Below are 24,614 nucleotides of genomic sequence, written 5' to 3'. Positions count from 1 at the left end.
GATTAACAAAGCACAGATGCATCAATTGAAGCAAATGAACATGGTTTAGTTGACAAAATAAAGGAAATAAAGACAACTTGTTAGATCATCTGGTAATCAAGCCATAAAGGCCTTCTAAAAAATTTATCCTTCGAACAAAAAAAGAATCTTTTTGTTCGTGTTGTGTCGGTATTTTTGCATTTTATAACTTGTTGAATGACTTCAGCACCCTAGGTTTCTATTAAAACATTTGTTTTCGTATCCAACCAGAGCTTTTCCTACTGTTCTTTCCCGCCATTTTGCAGTAATTATTTAATCTGCGCATGATCAACAATAAAAAATTGCCGATGAAATCAAAGAACATTCGAGGCCAACCCTCGTTCAAATCCGATATGAGAGAAATTCAGCGGTTAATAATAATAATGTGACGATATTCAATAAGATTGAACAAAGAAAGTTTCTAGAGAAGGTGTTCCAAACCCCCCACAATTCCCGCATCTATAAATAATCAATTTTACAGTTGGAACTATTTGGTTCCGCTCCCACCCAAAATCTCACCTGACAATTTCCTAGAAAGACCTCGCGGTCACGAATATCCCTTGATTGGTTTCTGTTGTTTCCTCTGTTTTCTCGAAGGTAATAATGATTCTGCTAATTTATTCAGCCAATCTGGCAACCCTGGTTCTTGGTGTAATTACCTCCAAGGTGATATTTCGCCAAGGTGATATCACACCAGAAAACTTTTACACTCATTGACTGCGCGTTACATAAGAACGTTAACAACCACAGGTATAGAAAATTAGAAAATTCACAACTGAATGAATTATGTAATAAATTGGTTAACGGTTTACAAATTATTACAAATCTATACAAATTACAATAAATGCTGGCAATAGCCTATGATTAAATATCAAGCCGCTATGTACTTGTGTGTACCAGGCATTTTCTAAGTCATAATATCCTATTTCAACACTTGATATTAGTTTGCTTACAGATCAATATAGTTGCGTGTTCGTTTATTAAAGACACCACGTTTTATTAGTTAACAAAACAAAGCTCTCCCATTCGTATGCCTTATACAGATATTTCATTCTCATAGAAAATATTCACATCAGCTGGGTCTCCACTCGGGGAATTTATTTCCGCTTCAGGCTACAAATATCTTCCTTCCCAACTAAAAAACGAACGTTCCCTGTAATGTACATAGTTCTTGTAGTTCCATTACGGGCGAAACTAGAACGATAATTGGGTGGTGTTTATTCATATATTCAGTTCTGCCCAGTGAACTCTATACAACTGGAACGACAAATATCCGTATTCAGCTTGAAGACAAAATAGTTTTTCGGAGTTTTGAGACGAAATACTTGACGCCAGACGTTGGGCTGTGTGTCAAATTAAAGCTATTGATAAGTTATATTTGGTGTAGAAATTTCAAGACTACAACTACAAAGGAAATATTAAAAAAAAACAATTACCAACCGGCAAAAAACCGGGAAATTTTGAAAATTAATATTATTTAGACATTTCACTGTAAGCTAAAGTCTCGAAATTTCTACACGAAATATAACTTTTTAATAGCTTTAATTTCATATACGGCTCAACATTTGCCGTCAAGTATTTCAGCTCAAAACTCAGAAAAAGTAAACAGCACTGGTTTCATCCCACCCCCATGAGTTATCGTTCCAGTGTGTTTACAGTTCAATGGTTCTGCCCGACGGATTTTTATTTTAAGCTATTGCACTTAAAAAAGAAATCCGTCGGGCAAAACTGAATATATGAATAATCAACTCCCACCCCCCCAATTATCGTTCTAGTGCTTGACGCCACTGAGTTCCGTTATCTTTCTTTTTCATCAGCATCAAACTTCGTGAACAAAATACAGCTAATATAGTTACTACAATTTCTACCATTATTTTCATCACCAGCACAATTACTATCAGCACCATCGTAGACACCAGCACGATCACCACCATCATAGATGAGAATTATCACCACCAACATGACTGTAACTACCATAATGAACATCTTAAACAACACCATCATACGACTGGCATTCGTCACAGTTTTTTAGGACTTGTTTCTTGCAGATGTATTAAATATATTGTCTTTGTTTTGTTTAACAAACTGTAACCCCAGTTAGGGAGGCAAGGGAGTGCTATCACTTGCCCAAGGTGAACTCCCAGACAAACGGAGGGAAGGAGGTGTCTTACTTCTCCATTCTAGACCAGCTCCAAGCAAAGTCTAGCCGCTTCCCCAAAACAATGTTCTTGATCATAGTTTTCATGTTACTGTTCAATAAATCCATTAAGAAATATCCTAACTGAAAAATCAGCTCCAAAACATCTGTCGTTCATAACAAAGTCTTTATCAACTAAGTCTTCTCTCCTGTTGGTTTTCGTCCTCGTTTGAACGTGTTCATTTCAGTTATTTTTTGAACAAAGACATTCGCATTTAATTCGTATAAAAAACATGCGGGGAGAAAATTAACCGGACCCGAACGTCTCCTCATTTCAAGAAAAAAATGAAACTTCCTTTCTCTTCGCAATGTTAAACACCGTTTCCATTTTCTGAATGCTATGAGAAGAACAATATTTCTGGAGCAAGAAACTTCTTTTAAATTTTCTTGAGTAATTCATTATTTCAACTAAATTTGGTAGGGATAACATGAAATTATTTATTCCAACTGCTATTCTTTTCTTATTCTCAGATAAAGCAAATACTGTGGCACACTGTAACCAAAGACCCTGGATTACATACTGCTGGCGGCAAAACCCAAACTTTATAAAAATACAAATGGTAAATCATTTGATAGTAGCGTCTCTGCGATTTTCTTCTCATCATCGCTGAAATAACCTTCTGGAGAAAGGGTAAGAACCGCTTGTAAATACGATTTTAAATTTATCGGCAGTGATTTTGGAAACGGTGTTGAATCCAGTTTGCTAAAATCTAGCACGCTTTCAGGCAAAAAGCGAAGTTCAGTGACATGCCACGAAATGCGGTTACGTAGTTCCTCACTTTTAATTACAGAGCTTTGAAGAATTCTTTCCCAGTATAACAGCAAATGATCTTGAGAGAGGGCAGTTAACATACAACATACGATAATAACATCAACTGACCAAAAGACACCTTCTTCCATTTCACACTTTTCTAGATGTTCTAAACCATGTTCCAGAGCGTATTTTACGTCATTAGTCAACTTCACCTCAAGTCCTGAGCGAACACCTTTATCTTTAATTTCCTTAAAAACCTTCTCGCATAAAAGCCAAAGCAATCTATGTCCATCATCGACCTTGACAGTATACTGGTGATCTTTGTAGCCCTTTGCTAGAAGCCAATCAATAAAGGATTTGTGAAAAACGGTTAACCTGTCATCTGTAACGTACAACAAGCACGATACGGTTTCATTAATTTTGTTGATGATGTCTTTCGTTTCGCGACAATCCGGAGCTAAACCAAAAGCCTGAGCGACGAAAGTGAGGGGAAGATCTTCTTCGGAAGCAACCAGCATTGCCAAAATATTCAAGACATCGAACTTTTCGTGTTTTATGGCGTTAAGCTCGTCTTCAAGGCGTTTAAAATATCGTTCGTAAACAGAATGCAGACCTTCTGGGAGAAACTCCATGACGTCATTATTTGTTATCTTCTCAAGATCATAGCGAGCCCTTAGCCCAGATTGAAAGTGATAAGCATAGAGAAACGAGCCCGCGCACTTGGAAACAAATTTGAAAAGTAAACTATTCATTTTATACAAACGCAATCGGAGATCATGTGGAATTTCTTTCAAAGCAGGGTTCCCGTTGCTTTTTACTTCTACACCAAATAAACATTCTTGAAAATAAAGTTCAAGATCCGAGTTATTGTTGCGATCAACATTGGAAATGTCTGTCTTTTGATCGTTTCTTAGTCTTAGATCAGCAACGGAAATCTCTGGCCTGCTCGTCACCAAGATTTTGATGTACTCGGAAAGATCAGGAAAATATTCAGCAATCAAATGAGTAATTTCATTTTTATTATCTGCTGCACTTTCATCCAAGCCATCGATCACGACTAAACGTGGCTCTTTTATTTCCAATTCATCTAAGGGATTTTGTAAATATATTTGGAAGGCATCTTTGAGATTTTGAACTTGATATGGTCGCTTTAACTGATCAAGAAGCCTCTCTTTAAAACCAGGGACATTCTGACACATCTGACTTGCGAAAGACTGTAGCATCATCATAGGATCTCTTAGGTTTGAATCACTGAAATCACAAAAGTGACAAGCAGCCAATTTTCCATTCTTCTCAAAATCTTCACAGATTTTAGCGGAAAACACGCTTTTACCAAATCCTGGTCCAGCTGTTATTAACTTTATTCTTGAATCACTCTCACTGCTACAAAACCACTCGTCAACTTTTTTTAACAACCACTCTCTCGTTCCAGGAAGGAAGAATTTGACTTTTCTTTTAATTTTACCCTTAAAATTATGCTTAGCAAGTTTTCGCAATAAATCTTCATCAATTTCCATGCGGGATTTTTTTGGAGGATTGGTTTCCCCGGGTATTGATAAAGTACGCTTGGCAAATGACTGGCGCATTTCATTTACTGCATCGCGCGTTTCATTTACTGCATCGCGCGTTTCATTTACTGCATTGCGCGTTTCATTTACTGCATCGCGCGTTTCATTTACTGCATCGCGCGTTTCATTTACTCCATCGCGGGTTTCATTTACTGCATTGCGCGTTTCATTTACTGCATCGCGCGTTTCATTTACTGCATCGCGCGTCTCTTCAGCGACTTGTGTTACATTATTTACACCAGCTTCAATTGCTTTAAGCAATTTAATACACTCTTCTTCGTGCAGTGTCCAATCGTTAAGCTTTTCCACATACACTACTTCTACAGGCCTAAGAGGACATTTTTTTAAATCGTCGACATCACTCTGTGAAACTCCCAATTCTACTATCGCCAGGGAGATTTTCTTCCATAAAGACTCAAATCTTGAATTGTCAACTCGAGTTGTTGTTACATGTGCAATAACTTCATTTCTGTAACACTTGATTCTTGTGATATTCGCCTGCGTTGACCTATCAGTATCCGGAGGCATTACACTCCATCCTGTTGATGGAAAACCACAAATGTTTCGGAATAGAACTGTAAGTAATGTGACATCGAAGGTTTTGGAATCTGGTGGGTTGTCAGACGGAGGAAACAGTAAATCCCACTGAGAATTATTAATAACTCGAGGTTTTAACTTTTGAAGAGTTGTTTTGTTTGCAGCCAGTACTCCGGGTAGATTAACAGGTGAATAGATTGCGTCAAATGTATTTCTCAAAGCCTCAGTTCCTTTGTCAACTAAAAGTCTGCTGAGTCTTGTAAAATTTGCTTTTTCTTGCAGTTCGTCAGAATCCATGGCATTAGACACAATTAATTACTGTAACAAAATATCACAATGGTTTTTTTAATTATATAGGGCACACCCAGAAAGAGAATGGGGTTAAATATAATATATTGTTATATATTGTTTATCTAAATTCTAATTTATTGTTAATTTTTCACTTTTAGGCTATATATTTTAGACTATCAAATACAAATTCATTTTACTGAATTGATCATGATTTTTCTCATCTTTAACAATTTAATATTCTTCATATATACAACCACATTATCTGATCATCGTGCATGGACAATCGGATGGAACTTAAACTAAGTTTATACGAAAGGATTCCTTTTGCAGAAATGAACTCGGAAAAAAACACGTGGTCGTGGGGTCAAAAAACTTTTAGTCAAGAAATGGCATTGATTTCTTTTTGCTTTCAATCTAGTTTGACCGGTCTAAGGGGCTGTTTATATGGAGACCGGGCTGGCCCTATCACCTGTAAGCGGGATCTCATTACATTGTAGATTTTATAGAAAAAATGTTTTGCGTTCATATGGCCAAACGGGTTGGCCCGCTTGCCGATATATCGCTTTGAACAAGCGAGATCTCGCTTACCGAGATGAAGATTTCTCCATGTCAGCACACGCAAGCGGGCTGGTCCGGTTGCCAGGATGAAAATTCGTAATGTACACATGCGGATCATGTACGTTTTCATGTGGTTTTTTAAAACGGCCGAAACCTGTGAAGCTTCTGTGTCTTCAGTAGTCGCCGAAAAAGTGAATACGGTCCAAAAACCCAAACGAAAGAACTTTAAATGGCAGGCGGATATGGTAGAGCATCAAGTAATTGATTGTTTGCTGGAATACAAAACTTAAAACGTAAACTCGCCAAACGGGCCAGCCCGCGGTCTCAATATACGAAAAAATGTATCTCACTTACGGGGCTTGCCCCTAAATGTGGTAATTATTAAAATCAAGTGGGGCTGTCTATGCATCTGTCCGGATATGGTAAAAAATATACCAGATCTGGTCACACTGATCCAACTCAGAAATCAACACACTATTCTCAATGAATTGATTGTTCACTATATGTGCTGGCTTTGCAATTGCTAGAAATACGTGAAACTTCGCATCATTTGCTCACTCATGTTCAAAGAATATTCGAGGCAGACCCTCACTCAAATCGGATTAAAATACCAAATAAAACACGCCATTTTTTAACTACCAACATCAACTGCTATAGGCAGGTGGGGAAATAAAAGAAACGCAATTTGCGACATTGTTTAAAGTAACGTCTTATCACAACGATACAACACTGTGTCGGGCAACAATTTATGATCTTTAGAAGTGCACGGACTGTAATTTCTACTTTTTAAATCTTGAGGCAACAATTCAATTACAGCGTCTATATATTCTACAGAATTTAGTCAGAAATGTAGCTACTGACAGATGCTCAGAAATGTACACGAACCTTGCTCATAAAAAACACAAATCACTTTATTCTATCCTGCTGGCTATTTATTGAGCTTGGGTATATGTTTATAGCTTTATAATTTCAGCCAGGGAAGAGGGATGCAAAGTTGCGATGTCTAATGCTTTTTGTAAATATTTCATTTAACTGATTTCATCTCGTATTGGACTATAGCGATATGAAGTATTGCATAGATTCTTTCATTTCACATATTACATCATCTCTTTAAATACAAACAGCCTTTAACAATTCCTTATTTTCCTACCTTCGACTTCATTAAACGAACCACCATAAACGATCATTAAAGATGAAGCTTATTTGTCAAACACGACGTGTGGTTAGTAATTATCCAGCAAGTTAATACGTGGCTTTAGAAACTAACAATGCGTGAGATGAGAAAACTTAAGATATCAAACAAAGCCGGTTTGAAGCTTTTAATACGACGCCAGAGCGCTGTGCCGTGGTTATTTAATTTGTCGACCTAAAGCTTACTTCGTGTGATAGTTGTCAATCGAGTCGTTTTATTGCTTCCAATTTACAGGATTTCTTTGCAAAAGCTATTCATTTCAAAGCAGATATATACTTTTAGCTTTTTTAATTAGGCTTTTCAAAGACTTGTGTTATTGTAATATAAACAGACTATAATTTCTTGGTTGAACGCCTCCGCAGAAGGAAAGGAACAATTTGATAGCAGAATAAGCTGAGACTTGTATAAGAATCTAGTTGGTCAGAATGAAAAAACAGGATTATTGTTAAAACATGAAGTTCTATTCAAAGCGCTAGTTCTCCGGCGTCAGATGAAACATATGAAAGATAAATGTGGCATATTCATTACGCACCATGACGTAATTCCACCGCCTTTATGTCAATATTATTACGGTCACGAAAAACAATTTGCAAAAGCGAAATTATAGACAAATAACATGATATGTTATAGTAAGACGAATGACGGATATTAGAAAAGAAATTTACGATTGATTTTATTCAAGGTTTTGCTGAACGTTATAATATCACGCCACAGCGCTGTGCCGGGCCTAGCATACTTCCGCTGTTGAAGATATAAAATTATTTACAATCTTCAAGAAAGAGATAAAAACGTACCTATGGCTACGAAATCTGATCATTCACGACGTAGACATAATTCCACAGATTTAGGCCACAAATAAATTGATCAACGCAAAGAAATGTTCACAAATCCAGCAGACAAGAATAAACCAAACACTCTGATGGTATCCTGCTGGTTAAATTGTTCAACTCAATGTCGTAAAATACTCGTGGTGTTAAATGCATCGGCCTAATGCGCGTAATTACTTCGTATTACTGATTTCATCTTGTGTCGAGATCTCTGATATATATTTTGAAACCTGGTAAAACCACAACTAACGTTGACTTCAAACATTGAGTTCAACTCCAAGTACTTTAAATATAAACTAACGATATTTTACTGAAAAAGCCAATTCAAAACAAATTAACCATTGTCAATAATATCAATGCGCCCACACAAACATATTAACACATGCATTTTTAAGAGGAACGTTGACACTCGAAAATCGCACATGAGTAAATGATACATGCTGATGATCCCAACACTTTCTAGTGCTCGATGATCAAATAATTTCATGTGAAATACTTTTCATTCAATATTTATCGGTAGTTTTATAGATATTTCCGTTCCAACTTAAATTATGTTTATATTTGGTTAGTTATTGCTGTGCCAATATAAATATCAGCTGAAATGAACTTCTGAAGGCAACAATGAGATGGTGAAAATAAATTTATACAAGGAATTAAAACATAAAAACGATTCGAAGTCGCTGTCTTCTTAATTGACAGTCGTAGTCGTAGAAGAATTAGTCAAAGCTAATGCCAAGCGATACTTGTCAATGCGGTCATGCAATTCTATATTAATCAATTAAATATACTTATTTCATGTGGCGTCACTAATTTGGTAATAATTCCATGTTCGGTAAATCCTAAATACACAAGTTTATTCCTTGAATAAAGGTTAGGATTAGATTTAGATGTATTTAGAATTACGTCATAAAACCGGTTTATTGCCTAATTCCATATTCCGCTCATTAACGTGGAGTTATACAGTACGCTTTCGTAAAAATAATTTTTATATGATCTCGATTAAATGCTTAGTAATTGTCTAACAACTTATTACATTGTTTTGAAGATCAACAATGCATAAGATGAGATGAATGGAAGTTTCAAAACAAGGCATTCGAACTATTTGATACGACGCCAGAGCACTGCACCGCGCTTATTTGGTTAACTGGATGTACAAGACGTAAAAGCGAACTCCGCCTGGTAGTTTTATTCCAGTCATTTTATAGTTTCAAAACTTATGTCAAACTAATCCACCTTACCTAGTTTGTTCTTCTTTTTCAGTTTTAAATCTTTCAGACAGCTTTGTTCTTGTGATATAAACAGACTATAAATTCTTGGTTGAAAGCCTCTGAGGAAGGAAAGGAGTCAATTTGACAGTGGAATATTGGAAAATGCAGGAAATCAAGTCATTGAGACTCAAAAATAGAAAAAAATTTCTGGGGAAGGTGCTCGAAACCCCCCACTACTCCCGCACCTGTAAATCAATTTTTAGTTATTTGGTTCAGCCCCCCCCCACACGCTCAACACACACTACACATAACGATTCCCTAGAAAAGACCTTAGAATGTCGTGCGAGTGTCATGTAGTAATGGAATTTGTATATTTAGGGGGTCATTTTCATTAGCAGAAAGTTCATATTATTAATTTCATTGTAAAAATAAGGTCGATTATAGTGTATAAAATATATATTTCGTTTCAAGGAATGTTGAATTAGTTAATAATCAATTGCAACGGTGTATACACAGAACGAAAGATTCAGGGTCTTTGATATAAATAAAATGAGTGGCGATAACCTGAAATATATTAGAATAGTAGGTTTAAAGTGTATATGAAATGAAAATTTCGATATCGGGTTTTTTGCATTTTCTAAAAATTTCGTCTTTTCCGATCATAAATATACCAACTTTGTCGAAAAATTCGAACTAGAAGTTTGTGAAATTTACGATTAAAGTTCGATTTTGAGACTATTCACTGGCGAAAGACTGGTACCTAGAATTTTGGCTCTTGTGACGTATGTAGTGTGACACGTCGACGTGTTTTAGTATAGCAAAATAACAAAGATCACGCAATCACCCAAAGCTTTTAATATTGTGCCTAAAAAATGTCAGAAAACGAAAGCTTCGAGTCACAGACGGAGACAGAAGGGTGATCAGATAATGAGGACATCACTGAGCAATCGTCTGTTGTTCAGCCTTACCAATTTGAGCCACTGGCAGATAGCGAATATGAGGAAGAGGAAACGGACGAAGACGGTATTCTTCGCGAAACGTTTGAATCGAGATTTAAGGGAGATTTACAATGTGATATCGTGCTCTGGAGCAAGATTTCTCAAAGTGTGCTGAGCATATTACTGAAGAACTCGTAGGAGTAAAATTCGGCCGATGTTTTCGCACGAATTTTACCCACATTTTCTTCTGTTCTTCATTTGCGGGAAATTTATGCATCGATATCCCCTCAACGTGATATGTATGAGAAAATACTAATCAAATTCCGGTTTATTTTAAGTGCAAAAACACGCAATGTGAGCATCACGAGTGATTGTGAGTGAACGCAAATTATATAATAAGTATATCGCGTTTGAAGCAGCTACAAATTCCATAACATTAATTATGGTATACCATGCACGCGTATGCGGTGTAATATCAATATGATATGATGTCAGTAATATAGATAGATAACCTACATATTCAGTCTTAATGTAGATATTTCGTATTAATTTTAGGAATGCAATTTTCTAGTATTAGTTACTACTCTACATTGTTTAGCTACAATAGTTGATATCATACTTTTACATAATATGCGGTATGTACGCGGTACGTCTGAAACCTCAAGATGCGGTATATAGTCTCTCGCGCAAAAAAGTGCATTTTTGGCTGCTACGATTCTTCATGTTGTAATTATATTCTGTCTATAAATTAAAATTCATGACTACAAAAAGCGGATTCGTCAAAATCGCTCCAGAATCCCAATTCTACATAGACGCAGCTATATAACATCGTAGTAATACATATCAAAAGGTAGAGCTGTGTCACACTTCCTACGTCATTGACCGCGCGATGGAATGTTAGGAGTTTAGAGTCTAAAAATCGAACTTTAATCGTAAACTTAACAAACTTCTAGTCCGAATTTTTCAACAAGGTCGGTATATTTATATAAGATCGGAAAACACAAATTTTTTAGAAAATGCAAAAAACCCGAGGAATGTTTTTCCAGTATCAGTATCACACAAGACCACAACGCGACGAAGCGCTGTGCAGTGCCAGACATTTAATAATGCAAGTTTATTCAATACGACGCCACAGCGCTGTTCCGCACCTACATGCACATACAACCAACTATGCATGTCTGCTTTACCGGGTTGTTGATAAATCATTGATAATAACAAACGTACTAGTTCAAAATTTAGAATGTGATAATCTACATGGGCAAAACCATATGTAGACGAATATGTCGAACATAAACAAAATCACGCCTTACTTAAGTCCATCGAAAATGGGAAAATATTCTAGAAAATATTTACGTGGCAAAAAGCGCGTGTACAAGAGCTGTTTACTGGTTAATACCCTGTATTTATAATAACAGACGGATGATGCGTCTCTATAGTCACACGAGGGTCTTAAACTGTAGTCTGAAAATTTGTTGCTGCAGGATATGACTCCAATGGCATAGGAAGGTCGGTAACATCATATTATTCTGGCGATGAGTTAACAAATTTGGAATTGTATTCCTTTTGTTTAAAGAAGCGAGAAATGTGCAATGTATTTCAAGTCTCTAGTTCACACGAGTATACTGACAACGCCACCATTTCGGCATTATGCAGACCAATATTTGGCCATCATGCAGATAGACTAGCAACTACGTTTACGAATTTAACATCATGCGCGAAAATTTAAAAGCATGTCTCTTTTTATCGCAATGTGGAATCATAAATCAGCGAACCATAAATCACATCTCAAACGCCTGAAACCTCACTTTAAGAACATTGAAAGGAAGAAAAATACGAAATTTGCAATTTTATTTCACGGCGCCACAGACAAAGCGCTGTGTTGTGGCAAGACCTTATACGACTGTGACGACTTCACTGTGTTGATGACATAAAATCATTTCTACTCTTCAAAAAACACGACTAACACTGCCATAAACATACCTTTTCAAGTCATGAAAGCGATTATCTCAATACATGGCTAAAATTTCACACAAATGTACCAAAATTCGCAGAAGATACTCACGAGGTAGATATATTTAAACAAACACGGAAACTGATTGTAATTTAAAACCTCACAAGCACTCAGTCTCAGTAGAGATTTCATCACACGCATTGTTGACAGAATGTCATGAATCATACTTTAAATAAAAATATTATCTTGTGCAGGGATCAGCCATGACGGTGTTAGGGAAGCTGGAAATTTTTTTACAAACGCGCAATGGCTCGTCAAACTTGGCTGAGAATTTATGTTGTGTTAATACGTAAATGACTGTTCTAATGATTTCTGGTTTACAGAGAAAATGCCTCTGGTTAATCACACTGCAAACCAAACTGACCATGGTCATAAATGCAGGGCCAGCCTATGAAAATATAAACAAATTTAAGTTTATAAGAAATACAATTACTGTCATGAAGACCACCCAACCACCCTAGAGACGACACCTCAGTATTTACTTGCAACATTTCACTTGCAATCTGTAATTCTGGTTTAATAATGTTTCTGTGACAAATATTGATTTCCAAGGTTACATGAAATGTCATTATGTAAAATACTCAACTAAGCCATAGAGAACTCTGTCAAACATTAGCTGGGATTGCATTGGGTCTGATTAAGCTGCAACCTCATGAATGAAAATATTTGCAACTTAAGTATTGCTGAACTGACAGATAATTTATTTCCGTGATTGACAGATATTGTTGTACTAGATGGACTGATCAATGACCAGTGTATTTGTTAAGATACTTTTGGTTGGAACAGATGGTGAAGTCTAAATATATAGTTAACATGAGAGCCAGAGGATGACTTTTTATCAATTAACTGTATACAAGCTGGTATTATACACGAGAAAGAAACCATAACAATAAATGCACATAGTGTAAAATGCGATGGCATGTGGATGTAAGATTAAAAAAACTGGAAAACTCAAATTATGATTTATAAATTTAGTGAAATATATCTCAGTCTTTTAGTCATGTGATATTGGCACTGATATAACATATATTGTTTGACCATGATCATAGTGGGTTTTAGCTATAAAACGTAATACCATTCGAAGTTGCATGAAGAATATATTAGAATATATTATCCAGTTCCAGGATGGTTTCAACCAAATCTGTTGCCAAACAATTTTCCTAACAATTAATGGGTCAAATGAAATGTTTAAAATGGATATGTAGGAAATGAATGAAATGATTATATTCCCCCTAAAAGATATTTCTTGACTATGGTCTCAATAAATTAGTGAATGTTTTAAAATTGATGTCCTGTGTTATAAAAATAGGTACGCAATGCGTACATGTGGGTAGCCTGTAAAACATGATTAACTGCAATATTTTTAGTCTTATGTTCTAATGCCATAGACAACGGAATAAACGCGCTATAGTTAGCTGGTTGAATACAGTTATAACGAAGTCGATTTATTACACAATCTATATATTATAATATTTTATTGTATTAAATACATTTTACGACAGATTAAAACATATATAAAAGCATTTTTACAAGAGATAGGAAATGAAATATTTTTAAGCAGAATAGGTGAACAGAACAAAAAAGAGAGTAAGGTTCCGAGATGGTGGCACACATCGTCTGATAACATAAAGCTTAGTTTAGAAGGAGAAAAAGAAGGTTTCAGACTTCTTCAAATTATTTCGTTTTGATGTCCCTTGATTATCAGCATGTCTTTGTTACATACAAGATTGGTTCTTTTGTTGATAAATCAATGTTATAGTTATGTTAATAGTCAATAAAGGTTAAACGTTATTGCTCCAGTAAGATTATACCACTTGTTTGCCAAAGTTTATTGACAATACGTTTCACGATTATAACTGAAGATGATAGGATGATTTCATTGATCCAGTAGGAAGGTACAGGTGGTTTGCAATGTTGATTACAGATAACTTATCAGCACCAATTAGCTGGACATAATAGCACCAGTTCGTAGGTCCAAAAACTGCGTGGCTTTTTGCAAGTTTAAATTTATCAGTTGACAATTTCTTATCCCTGTGGTAATCTGTCCGACAATCAGTCAACATTGAATGCCATCAATCATCATTGATATGAATGTGTATTGCTCAGTAGTAGTTACCATGAAGGTATGAGTAGCATTTACGAGTGAGGTTACCAGAGAACTTTGTTCTTGTTTGGCATTCGTTGCTGCGATGAACAGATTACAGTTGCGGTATGTGGAGAGAAGATGTCTGGAAAGACGAACGAGGATTTCCGATATATGCGTTGTGGTCTTTTTATCTTCGGATTAATTTAGCGTTGATCCACGCGGTTGGCAACAAGCAACGCTGACATTTTTAAAACGTCTTTGTGATTGTAGCTGATTCAGACCTGTAAAAAGAAAAAACTCGCGTTATCAAAGAAACAAACGCATATGTATAGCTAGTATGCAATACGAATCTATTATTTACCTTTAAATTATTAGTGTTTTAGCTTCGACATCGTGTGAATAATTTGAAAATATGCCACCGGAACCTAAAAATAAAGGGAAATGGTCAAATTGCATGGGAAAAGAAAATGAAAAAAAACCTTAAAATTAAATGCTTACCTTTTGTTAAATTTGAGCCAGGCCAATAAATATTGGCCTGTGTTCATCTAACCATGTCAATACTATGGTTGTTCTTGTAACATGCTAACGCTATAGTCGGACGCGATTACCTCCTTACCTGGGTTCATCTTACCATGTCAATACTATGGTTTTTCTTGTAACATGCTAACGCTATGTCTGGATGTGATTACCTCCCTATCTTTAGAGAGGCCCAAATTGCTTTGTGATCACTAAAGTAAGTTTCAAGAGTACCTGCCTGGATATCCTCTTCAATCAAATTCGTATACAGATGATCAATCAATGTTCCATTATCTGTTGTAGAACTAGTTATAAGTTGCTCGAGGCCATTGGTATTGATCATAAGATTGTACAGTGATCTTCGTTCTATCTCATCAAGCCAGTTGACATTAAAGTCTCCAATGATTATAACCTGTGGAGAAGGATGTTCCTCCAATGTCGTAGAAATGGCAGCCAAAAGAGATGATAATGCAAGTGTTGGAGATCTGTATATTCCAATTACAATTAGGTCTGGACGTTCGACCATCTTCATAATAGTTACCTCGATCCCATGACAGTTTCTTGCACAAGGATATCCAATAATCATAGGAAGTTTAGAATAAACAGCTGTTCCATGATATGGACGGTTGAGATTTGAAACGTCGTCATTTCTGAATAACTCATGGCCTTCAATTGCGTACATTTCACCAGGATCTTCTTCACGAAATCTCGTTTCGGTAAAAATTAGGATATCAGCAGACGTATAATTAATATCTTTTCGTACATCTTCAATGTGTTTGTGCAAAGATCTTGCATTAAGATAGCAAATTTTTAAATCAGTGGGATTCAGCATATACAACGGAGTAAAACAAAGATCTAATTTATACTCATTTCTCAGTAAGTGCATTTCTTCTACGACTTTAGCATCAACGGAAATCTTACTTTCGCAAAGATCAGTTATATATAGCCCTTCGATTGTTGTTACTCGGCTTAGAGCGACGTAATGAATATGAGGAATTGCTCTTCTTGTATTTAAATTAACGACGATATGTGACTGAGTATCACCTTGTGATCGATGAACCGTTTTTGCGGCAGCTGGCCTCAAAGGAAATTGCTTTCTTACCACTTGAGCAGACTTCGTTTTACCTACAGCAAATTGCGTTGTAACAGGTTTTATTGGTGTCCAAGTACTTAGTATAGATGTACTTCGAGCATAGAGAATTCTATTTTCTTGTCGGGTTTTCTTTCCAACATCTTCGTCGTCAAACTGAACCCAAACGATGCCAGAAGGTTTGGTATTATCAGTCAATTGAACATGCTTAATGACATTACTTGCACCGTTTGTCAGACCATCATCAGTGCGTATATTCACCGCAATTTCTGTTCGTTGTCCGACAGCAATATGCAGTTTATAAGCCAACTGTTTTGAATTTTTCAAAGGAACATGTGGTATTTGTCTCATTATCTTTTCTTTCAGTTCAGCTGAACAGGCTCCAATTACGCTATCTTGTGCCCTGATTATGTATTTATCACGATCATCAAATGATTGATAAACTATATCATTGTATTCATCAACTAAAGCATTTTGAATGAATAAACGTGGGGCTTCTTTGGGGCAAGCACTCTCTTCAATACATCTTTCCTTTAGTTTTTGTAGATCACTCGGAGTATGATTACCTTCACGAAGTCGATTAAGTATCTCTGCAAAAATCTTGCTTTCTCTCTGTCGCATGATTTCATCAAGCTCAAACATTCTAAAATATTTTCTCCATAAGTTCGGGGAAGAACATCATAAGAACTTAAAGACTGAACATCTGTAAAAATGTAACCATCCATTACAGGTTTGAGTTGAAATAAGTCACCAATTGTGATTATGCTGACACCGCCGAAATCTTCTTTACTACCTTTTAAATCTTTCAAACGGTTGTTCAATTGAATGGTGAACATGCTGTTGCCAACCATTGATATCTCATCAAGCAATATTAACTTTAATGAACTTAGTTCGCATCTCATCGTATTCAGTCTTCCAGAATCCAATGGTTTATAATTTTTCAATGACTGACTTGCTGGAATGCGCAAGGCACTGTGAATCGTGTTACCTTTTATAAGATATGCAGCTTTTCCTGTTGGAGCAAGCAATAATATATGAACACGATGAAAATCGTCCCCTGCTCGTGAATTGTAATACTTCAATGCTGCCTGGTATATCGATTTAATAAGGTGAGACTTTCCGACACCTCCACTTCCACTGAGAAATGCGTAAAATGGTTTATCTGATGTTTTTATCAAATGCAGAGCATGATAGAAGAATTCTCTTTGTTTCTTATTTAACAGCTGAACTAAGGTTCGATATTCGTTATCTTGCATTTCATTTAAAATCAACGGCTCATTATTTGGTAAAGAAGACGGAATGCCCAAATTTTCAGCAAGATGATCAAATGTTTCGTTTAAATCAGGATGTGTATCCACGCATCCTTCATCCTGATCATGTCGTTCAACATCTTGTGTCACAGGTGCAATGGTATCAAAAGCATCATCATCACATTCGTCTAAATGATGTCCAATTTCATTTAAGTCTTCACTACAAACAGCATATTGTTCCATTTGCTTACTGATTTCTTCATTTCGAGCTAAATAGTGTTCTTCAAAACAGGAATAATTTCCCATTAAATCGGTTTGTTCATTCCGCCAAGGAGTAAAGAGCATAATTAACTCGCGATAATGTTTTTCAGGTTGAGTCTCTTTATTGAACCAGACACTTCGGATTACTCTAGCTCGAGATCTTTTCCTTATTTTCATATTTTCAGGAGTTTTTACAACGTGAAGATTATCGTCATTTATTAACAACTCGTCGTCATTATCTTCATCATTATTTTCTAATGGAAGGTTATCAACGTCAGGCTTGTTTGTTTTCCTATATGTTTTTTGACCACTAGAGTCGTACCATGCTGCCCAATCAGCCAGCGTCACATTTTGCAAACAATCAGGTCGTTCTACATATCTTTTTAAAAGACCACCAGACTGAATTTCTTCTGATTCATCAGACATTTTCTCTATTTCACTCAATGGTTTAAGTAATTCGACTCTTTCAGAAGGAGGAGATGTGTTAATGAAAATTACACTACGTGACGATTTTCGCATTGGAAGTTGCAAAACAATATACACGGCTTCTTGTGCACATATTTCAACAGAATTCAAAAATTTGTTGCCAATATCACGAACTTGCTGTTTGATATTTGTATTACCTTCTTTCGCTTCAGCACAAGCTTTACGCAGTAATTCACTCATTCCTTTTTGACCTTTGGAAATATATGATACAATATACATTGCACATGCATATACATCTAAGACATATTGAATGTCCATATTTGCTCGCCATGCCCGAAGGCAAACAGGATTGTAATTATTGATTCTTAATTCATTTGGACTTCTTTTTAAGAAGATTGTCGGAGTATTCAAAGATGATCGTATAGCAAGAATATATTGCCGTTCCGAAACACCTAACTCTTGTACTAATTCATCAAAAGTAATGTCTTTACCTTCCTTAAAATCATTTAGTTTCGTTTTAATCTCTTTCCACAATTCTTTGCTGGCTTTAGCAACAGTTGAAGAGATATCTCCATCGAGTGGATAAAGAATCTGAGTACATCTGATTGGTGGTTGTGGATAGTTGAATCTACAAATATTTTTAGACTTTTTCTGCAAGTATGAGAATGTCTGTGTGTCTGTCTATTTACAAGATCAAGTAATTCTGTATCATCTTCTGGTTTGCTGCAGGTAATTATGCTATCAATATAAGCAACAACATCTTCATCTTTATCAACACCAAACACAGGTGCATTTTCAAGCCATATCAACATATGAATATGAGGTGATCCCCGCTGTTGGTATTCAACTCTATAAAACCAATCTTTAATTTTTCCTAATGGAGCAAGCTCACTCATTAAGACATCTTTTAAGAAGGTATTGAACTGAAAATCAAAATGTCTTGAACAGGTTACTGGGTCACTTTGTATTAGTCGACACCTTTCCTCCCAATTAAGATTGTTCAATTCGTCATCACTATAATCCTTGTGATCAATAAGTTTACCAAGAATTCTTAATAAATGATTCCATTTGGTTTCTGCTGACGAGAAACTGCAAAATAATGATGCTGGTCCTAACTGACGAATCATGGCAAACAAGTCTTTTTTGGCTCGTTCAAAATAAGGTGGTGAACCCCTAAGAGTTTTCAAGAATCTGAAACCATCATCATGGTTTATTAAACTTTGTAAACCTTCTGCAGTTTTTAGGTCTCCAGCAGTAAGTGTTCTGTACCTATTTTGTTTTTTCGGAGTGCAATCTGTGACTGACCAATCAAGAATTTCATTTGTAACTTCTTAGCTTTGAAGAATATATTTTCAACACACATGGCAGCTCGTCGATCAGATCTTCTTAACTCAGATTTACATATGTCACTATAGTAAACACTTCTTAACCTTTGTTTATCATCAGGTCTTTTTTGTCCAAGAAATATGCCTGGATATGACATTTCTTCAGAGTACTGATCTCTAAATATACTCAACGGCCTGTTACCTTCACCAGGAGCAACATTATAGATTTCCTGTCTCACTATCACTGACAAAGTCTGGAGGAGTCAACATACTATCAGTTACTCCAGCTGGTATTTCTGCTTCAGCCTCACTCCATTCATCTTCAGGGAGGTTTGATGTTAAATCATCTTCACCATTTGATGTCTCAATATCACTGGTCACATCCAATGACTCTTCCAGGTTTTCAACCAATTCTGGTTTATAATAATCCCTTGATCTTGATACAAAGTACTTGTGTTAATTAACCATGCAGTTGCTTGCATTACTTTGTGAGGTCTTATATTCATTGAAAGTGCAGAGCTTTTGTATTGTAATCTTCGTTTAAGTTGAACTTTAATAGTACCCATCTCATCTGATAGTCTGGGCAGCACATTAACAGTGCTGTTTACATCTGCAGGCACATTGACAACATTACCTGTAATCTTGAGTTGGCCACCTCTTGGGGCCTGAAAAATCTTTTGAAATGCCAACCGAGGAGCAATAAGTCGACATTCTAGTTCATTTAGATCAAAGAAAGAAGGTCTTTCTGGAAATTTCATGCCATTAGCAATTGCACAAGGGGGGACTTTGCCTTTCGTTAAATGGTTGTTACAAGTTTGACAAAGCCATTCAATGTTATCAACACTTTTTATATTTTGTAGATACTTAGTTATATCAGGATTGACCATTCTTAGTCTGTCTGCCAGAGAAACAGAATGTTTATACCATAATTGGTCACAGCAAGTGCAAACATACAAAGGTCCTGTAGATACAGAATTATGAAAATTTCTCACAAGTGTCAATGTATCTTCACTAGGCAAGTAACAATTCTCAGCATTTGCAATATTTTGAACTGAATGTGATTCATTACTTTTCTTTTGCTTTTCAAAGCAGGTATTTTTTCTAGAAGCTCTCTTTCTTTCTTTCTCTTTTGCAATTGTTGCATTCCTTTGCTCAGTAGTTTCATTTTGTTTTGTTGCTTTCTTAGCATTATTATTTTTTGCAAGCCTAGCTTCCTTTTCCTCTGCTGACTCATTTTGTCTTCTTACTTTCTGATAATTTCTATTTTTTGAAAGCCTAGCTTCCTTTTCCTCTGCTGACTCATTTTGTCTTCTTACTTTCTGATAATTTCTATTTTTTGAAAGCCTAGCTTCCTTTTCCTCTGCTGACTCATTTTGTCTTCTTACTTTCACAGCATTTCTAATTTTTGCAAGTCTAGCTTCCTTTGCCTCTGCGGACTCATTTTGTCTTCTTAATTTCTCAGCATTTCTATTTTTTGCAAGTCTAGCTTCTTTTTCCTCTGCTGAATCATTTTGCCTTCTTACTTTCTTAACATTTCTTTTTTTTGCAAGTTTAGCTTCCCTTTGCTGAGTGGACTCATCTGGTCTCACCCTTTTCCTACATGTATTTATTTGACTACCAATTATTTGACTGTTCAACTCTTTTCTGTTAACATTATGTTGTTCAAGTAGCTGAGTAGTATCTGTCATATCTGTATTTCCATTATCTTCTGTAGACAATACTAGTGTCTCTAAATCATTTTATTGATGCACTTTACGCCCTTTAACTCAAATGGCACAATATTTGCTTCATTGCACCTTGATGTTAACCGAAAATACTCTCCAAGATTTTCTATCCCTTCCACTGATATCAAAACACAATAATGCAATGCGGATGGTCTACCATACATATCTCGAGAATGAGAATCAAACACTTTAAACACACCAGGAAAAGGCATCATGATTGCCACAGTGTTCATACCAATTGTAAGTAAACAACTTTTATAGTTTAAAGAATAAAATACTTCATTCAAAGCATGCTCAAGAGTCACATATGGAAAACTATTTTCACTCAAATATAATGCTCCTGAAAAGGAATCACTGTATTGCAAATTAAAGGTATGATTATCTATGTCTACAAACTCAGGGACATCAGTTAATAATAAATAACTCTTATTTATACTTCGGCTGATAACACAATACAAACTGTTTCCACTTATTAAAATTGTGTTTAGAATTGACTTGTCCCAAATATTGACTGATTTAATTTCTTTGTAAACAATTGCATATAGTGACATGGCAACACACTGTTTACCAGCATTCACCCCAAACATTAAGTCATTACCTTGATTAAAATCAGCATGGATTGTACAAGCAGGGTCAACTATATCATTTATAGTCCTAGGACCTGGATTTTCCTCCACATCATTTGAAAGTCTTAGTAATAATGGCACATAAACATTATTATAGTATACCATTTGAACATACCATAAGCATAATTCACTGTTTTTTTGGCTCTTATTCAATTGGCTTTTGAGATAAGGCAAGCAGAATACATTAAGGTAAAACATTAATAGTAATTGATTCCAAAGTATACCTTTAAGACGACACAGACTGTTGCGACAATCTGTAAAATTGTGATGTGAACCAATCCTGGCCCGATAAACTTCAATAGTCACACCCATATTTATGGTCTAGAACTCAGAAACCAAATGTCAATTCTTGACTTTTTAAAGTGTCTTATTTGTCAGTAATTTGCTGCAAGTCGGCAGATAATATTTGGGTATATTATAAGGTCGTCAGTATATTTGTTAAAAAGTGTTGTAACTGCAAGTTGGCAGCAATGTCAAATAGTTTGTTTGAGTATAACAGCACAATGGCTGTCGTTTTATATACCCGCACAATGGCTGGGTTCAATTTCAATACCCGCACAATGGCTGGGTTTAATTTCAATACCTGCACAATGGCTAGGTTTAGTTTTGATACGTGGCCTTTCACGTGAATAGTACCCTGATCTAAAATGACGACCAGTGCGAGCAACAATGGCTCCAGTTTATTTGATTTTGATACGTGCACCTCCGACACGTAGAGCGCCTGACAAACCGTCAGTGCAGGCAAGTTTGCCCCGAATATATAATATGTACGCTCCAATAATCCGATTGTGATCGAAATTCCTCGAGCACGGTAGAAAACGAGCGATAAAAATAACAAATGTCACAAAAATACACAAACTTTAAAGTACTCACCTTCGCTTTAAAATTTGACAAACGACAAACGTATTTACGGGACTTCGGTTGCTTCCGTCCTTCGAAAACAACGAAATTTTCCGGAAGTAGAAAAACTATAGGCAATCGTAAAACGAACGTACCGTTCGTCATCTTTCGTATATCCGGCTATTGCCGAAGATGTGGCACCCACAAACATCCATACATCCGGACACTTTTTCGACTACATAGTGGTTAGCCGCGCATGCGCAGGCTACCCACAAAAAGCGTAAGCGTCAGTGGTAAGCGCTTGCTCAGCAAGTGACTAGAGGCATTTCCCCCCCCCCGAAAATTCAAAATGGAGCCGAACTATTTTATACATGAAAAAAAACCTCCTCTTATTTGCTAGAGAAGGCGACTGTGTAGTTACGTTTGTGTCTGAATCCATCATCATCTATACGCGCTTTGGAAAAGTGAGTTTAGAGTACCTCGTTTTCAATATTGTACGAGTGTTTTATCTTTTTTCGATTGTCGTAGGAGCGGAAAATTATAAGCAGTAGAAATCTCCATAATTTCAAACATATTTCTTTTAAAAAGTGTTTGAATATCTTTACATTGAATGGAACTTCCTGTACAAATCAATAAATGTACATATATTCCGACTCATTTGACATATCGTGCAGTTTTTCACTTCAATTCAGTTCGTCTCCATTTTGAAATTTTATTTCGGGGGGGTGAATGCCTCTAGTCACTTGCTAAGCGTGCGTAGAAAGCGATGCGCAGTGACGAATCGCTTACGCTTTTGAGTCAGAAGTGAGACATCTGGGTGTTAATCTGTGACGGTATTCGTTATTTAGGACGCTTCGCCGGTTATTTAATAGGAAAAACAGTGCTTTTTGAAACTGGTTTTACTACCTTAGACATCCTGAAATGATATTTTAGGGGAAAAACGATTTAGAAATAAAAAGACTCGTTAAAAACAACTTACTTTGGCCTCGGACATCGTGAATCATCCGGGACTTGAATTAGCCCCCAATTAATAACGCGCTCCCTTATTTCTCCTCGATGCCCACTCTCTACTCTCTATGGTTATTTATAAATTATAATCTCTATGAACAGGAACTGGGTGGGGTTTTGGGTGTGGCCACTGAGCTATATGGCTCTGCGAACTGAAGTTACACAACGGGAACAATATCTATATCATTTTTCATGTCCTACTAGAAATACATGCATGCAGCAACCCCTCGCCATTTCAAAGGAAGCAAAATATTTCCTGAGCTAGCCAGACTTAACCTTCAATATTATGAAATGTCCTAAATGTAAAGCCGATAGCTGATGTTTCAAATATTTCGGAAACAAACATAGTTGACAGTCGTAAAGGTGAAGTGAAATCACCCGTTTTCCTGCTGCTTTCCGTTGCATTAAGTTATAGACTTTCACAGTTTAGTTATACTTCATTATAGCTAAACCTTCAAATCATCAAAACAGCCCAAATAATATAAATAACCAAGCAGTGAACGTCGAATGTTGTTTTTCGATTATTAAATTCATGCAGTGATTGCAGTCGACTATATATAAACATTTAAAGTGATATTTGTTATATCAAAACTCCGAATTACACTTTTAAGGACTCTTTTGGAAGTTAAAACGATGATGTAAAGCCTTAAATAGTCGGTCACGTCTTCGCAAAACCGAGCAAAACGACATACTGTACCAAGGTCATAAAATGTATTCGTACAGCAAACACGAAATAAACCTCGAAATAAACAAAATAGACTCCTACCATTTCAAGGATTATAATCGAGTTGTTCCTTTTCACCGCTAATTCCTCCAGTTCTGATAATATTTTAAACTCTTCCCAGTGTTTTATCTGTTATTTTATTCCAAATTTCATATTTTGTTTTCGAAACATTTTTTTAAAAAATAGTTTGCAAAATGACAGTTAAATTGCTGACGTTTTTCACTGAAACACAAACGTTTCATCTTAGCCAATCAGGAAGTTGCTGATTACCAGTCTACACTCGTTCGCATTTCGCGCATGCGCACAAGTACCATGACCATTGAACGTCTATGACATTTGGGCAACTTTGAGATGTGAAAAAGCATTTTTTGATGTCAGGGTGTTTAATCCTTACGCTTCGACACATCGACGCCAGACTCTTACCAGCTCGTTTAACGCCAACGAACGTGAGAAGAAACGTCATTATAATCAAAGAATTGTTGAAGTTGAACATGGCTCCTTCACCCCTGTCGTTTTTAGTGCCTATGGTGGATGTGGAAGGGAGACTTCTCACTTCCTTTCGTTCCTAGCAGGCAAACTGGCTGAGAAAAAGAACTTTAGTACCTCCATCGTTCTCAACTGGTTACGTAAGAAGATAGC

The 24,614-nt window shown here is 36.2% G+C and overlaps 2 protein-coding genes across 3 annotated transcripts in view; both read right to left on the bottom strand.

The window, feature by feature from the left end:
* Positions 1–1,314: 1,314 nt before the first annotated feature.
* LOC114525126 overlaps positions 1,315–24,614 on the bottom strand; it is a 69,838-nt gene continuing 46,538 nt past the window's right edge. The window contains exons 1-3 of one of the 2 annotated variants that reach the window (XM_028546341.1): positions 12,069–12,395; positions 9,181–9,269; positions 1,315–5,392 (exon numbers count right to left, since the gene is read on the bottom strand). In XM_028546341.1, the coding sequence (XP_028402142.1) occupies positions 2,759–5,371 (2,613 nt within the window). In that variant the 5' untranslated portion in view covers positions 5,372–5,392; positions 9,181–9,269; positions 12,069–12,395 and the 3' untranslated portion in view covers positions 1,315–2,758. Of the gene's footprint in view, positions 5,393–9,180; positions 9,270–12,068; positions 12,396–24,614 lie in introns of those variants that run through there. The other variant, XM_028546343.1, reaches the window with a different exon arrangement.
* Positions 19,273–21,875, bottom strand: LOC114525103. Its single transcript, XM_028546312.1, has 3 exons — positions 20,805–21,875; positions 19,445–20,649; positions 19,273–19,373 (listed from the first exon to the last, which is right to left on the bottom strand). The coding sequence occupies exons 1-3, from the start codon at positions 21,713–21,715 to the stop codon at positions 19,273–19,275; spliced, it is 2,217 nt and encodes a 738-aa protein (XP_028402113.1). The 5' UTR covers positions 21,716–21,875.

This window comes from Dendronephthya gigantea, unplaced genomic scaffold (genome assembly GCF_004324835.1).
Source record: "Dendronephthya gigantea isolate DGI-Jeju-01 unplaced genomic scaffold, DenGig_1.0 000033F, whole genome shotgun sequence".
NCBI classification, from domain to species: domain Eukaryota; kingdom Metazoa; phylum Cnidaria; class Anthozoa; order Malacalcyonacea; family Nephtheidae; genus Dendronephthya; species Dendronephthya gigantea.
Note: the sequence above shows the minus strand (reverse complement) of the source record. Positions and strands in the feature narration are given on the sequence as shown.

What these genes read in the sequence shown, in the direction of transcription:
- LOC114525103 (XM_028546312.1), bottom strand. Translation starts at nt 21,715, where the DNA reads ATGGGTGTGACTATTGAAGTTTATCGGGCCAGGATTGGTTCACATCAC. An exon ending in TTTGAGTTAAAGGGCGTAAA is followed by an intron (nt 20,650 to 20,804) that starts GTGCATCAATAA and finishes AAATACATGTAG; the next exon opens with GAAAAGGGTGAGACCAGATG. An exon ending in TTGGTTGAAAACCTGGAAGA is followed by an intron (nt 19,374 to 19,444) that starts GTCATTGGATGT and finishes ACCTCCCTGAAG; the next exon opens with ATGAATGGAGTGAGGCTGAA.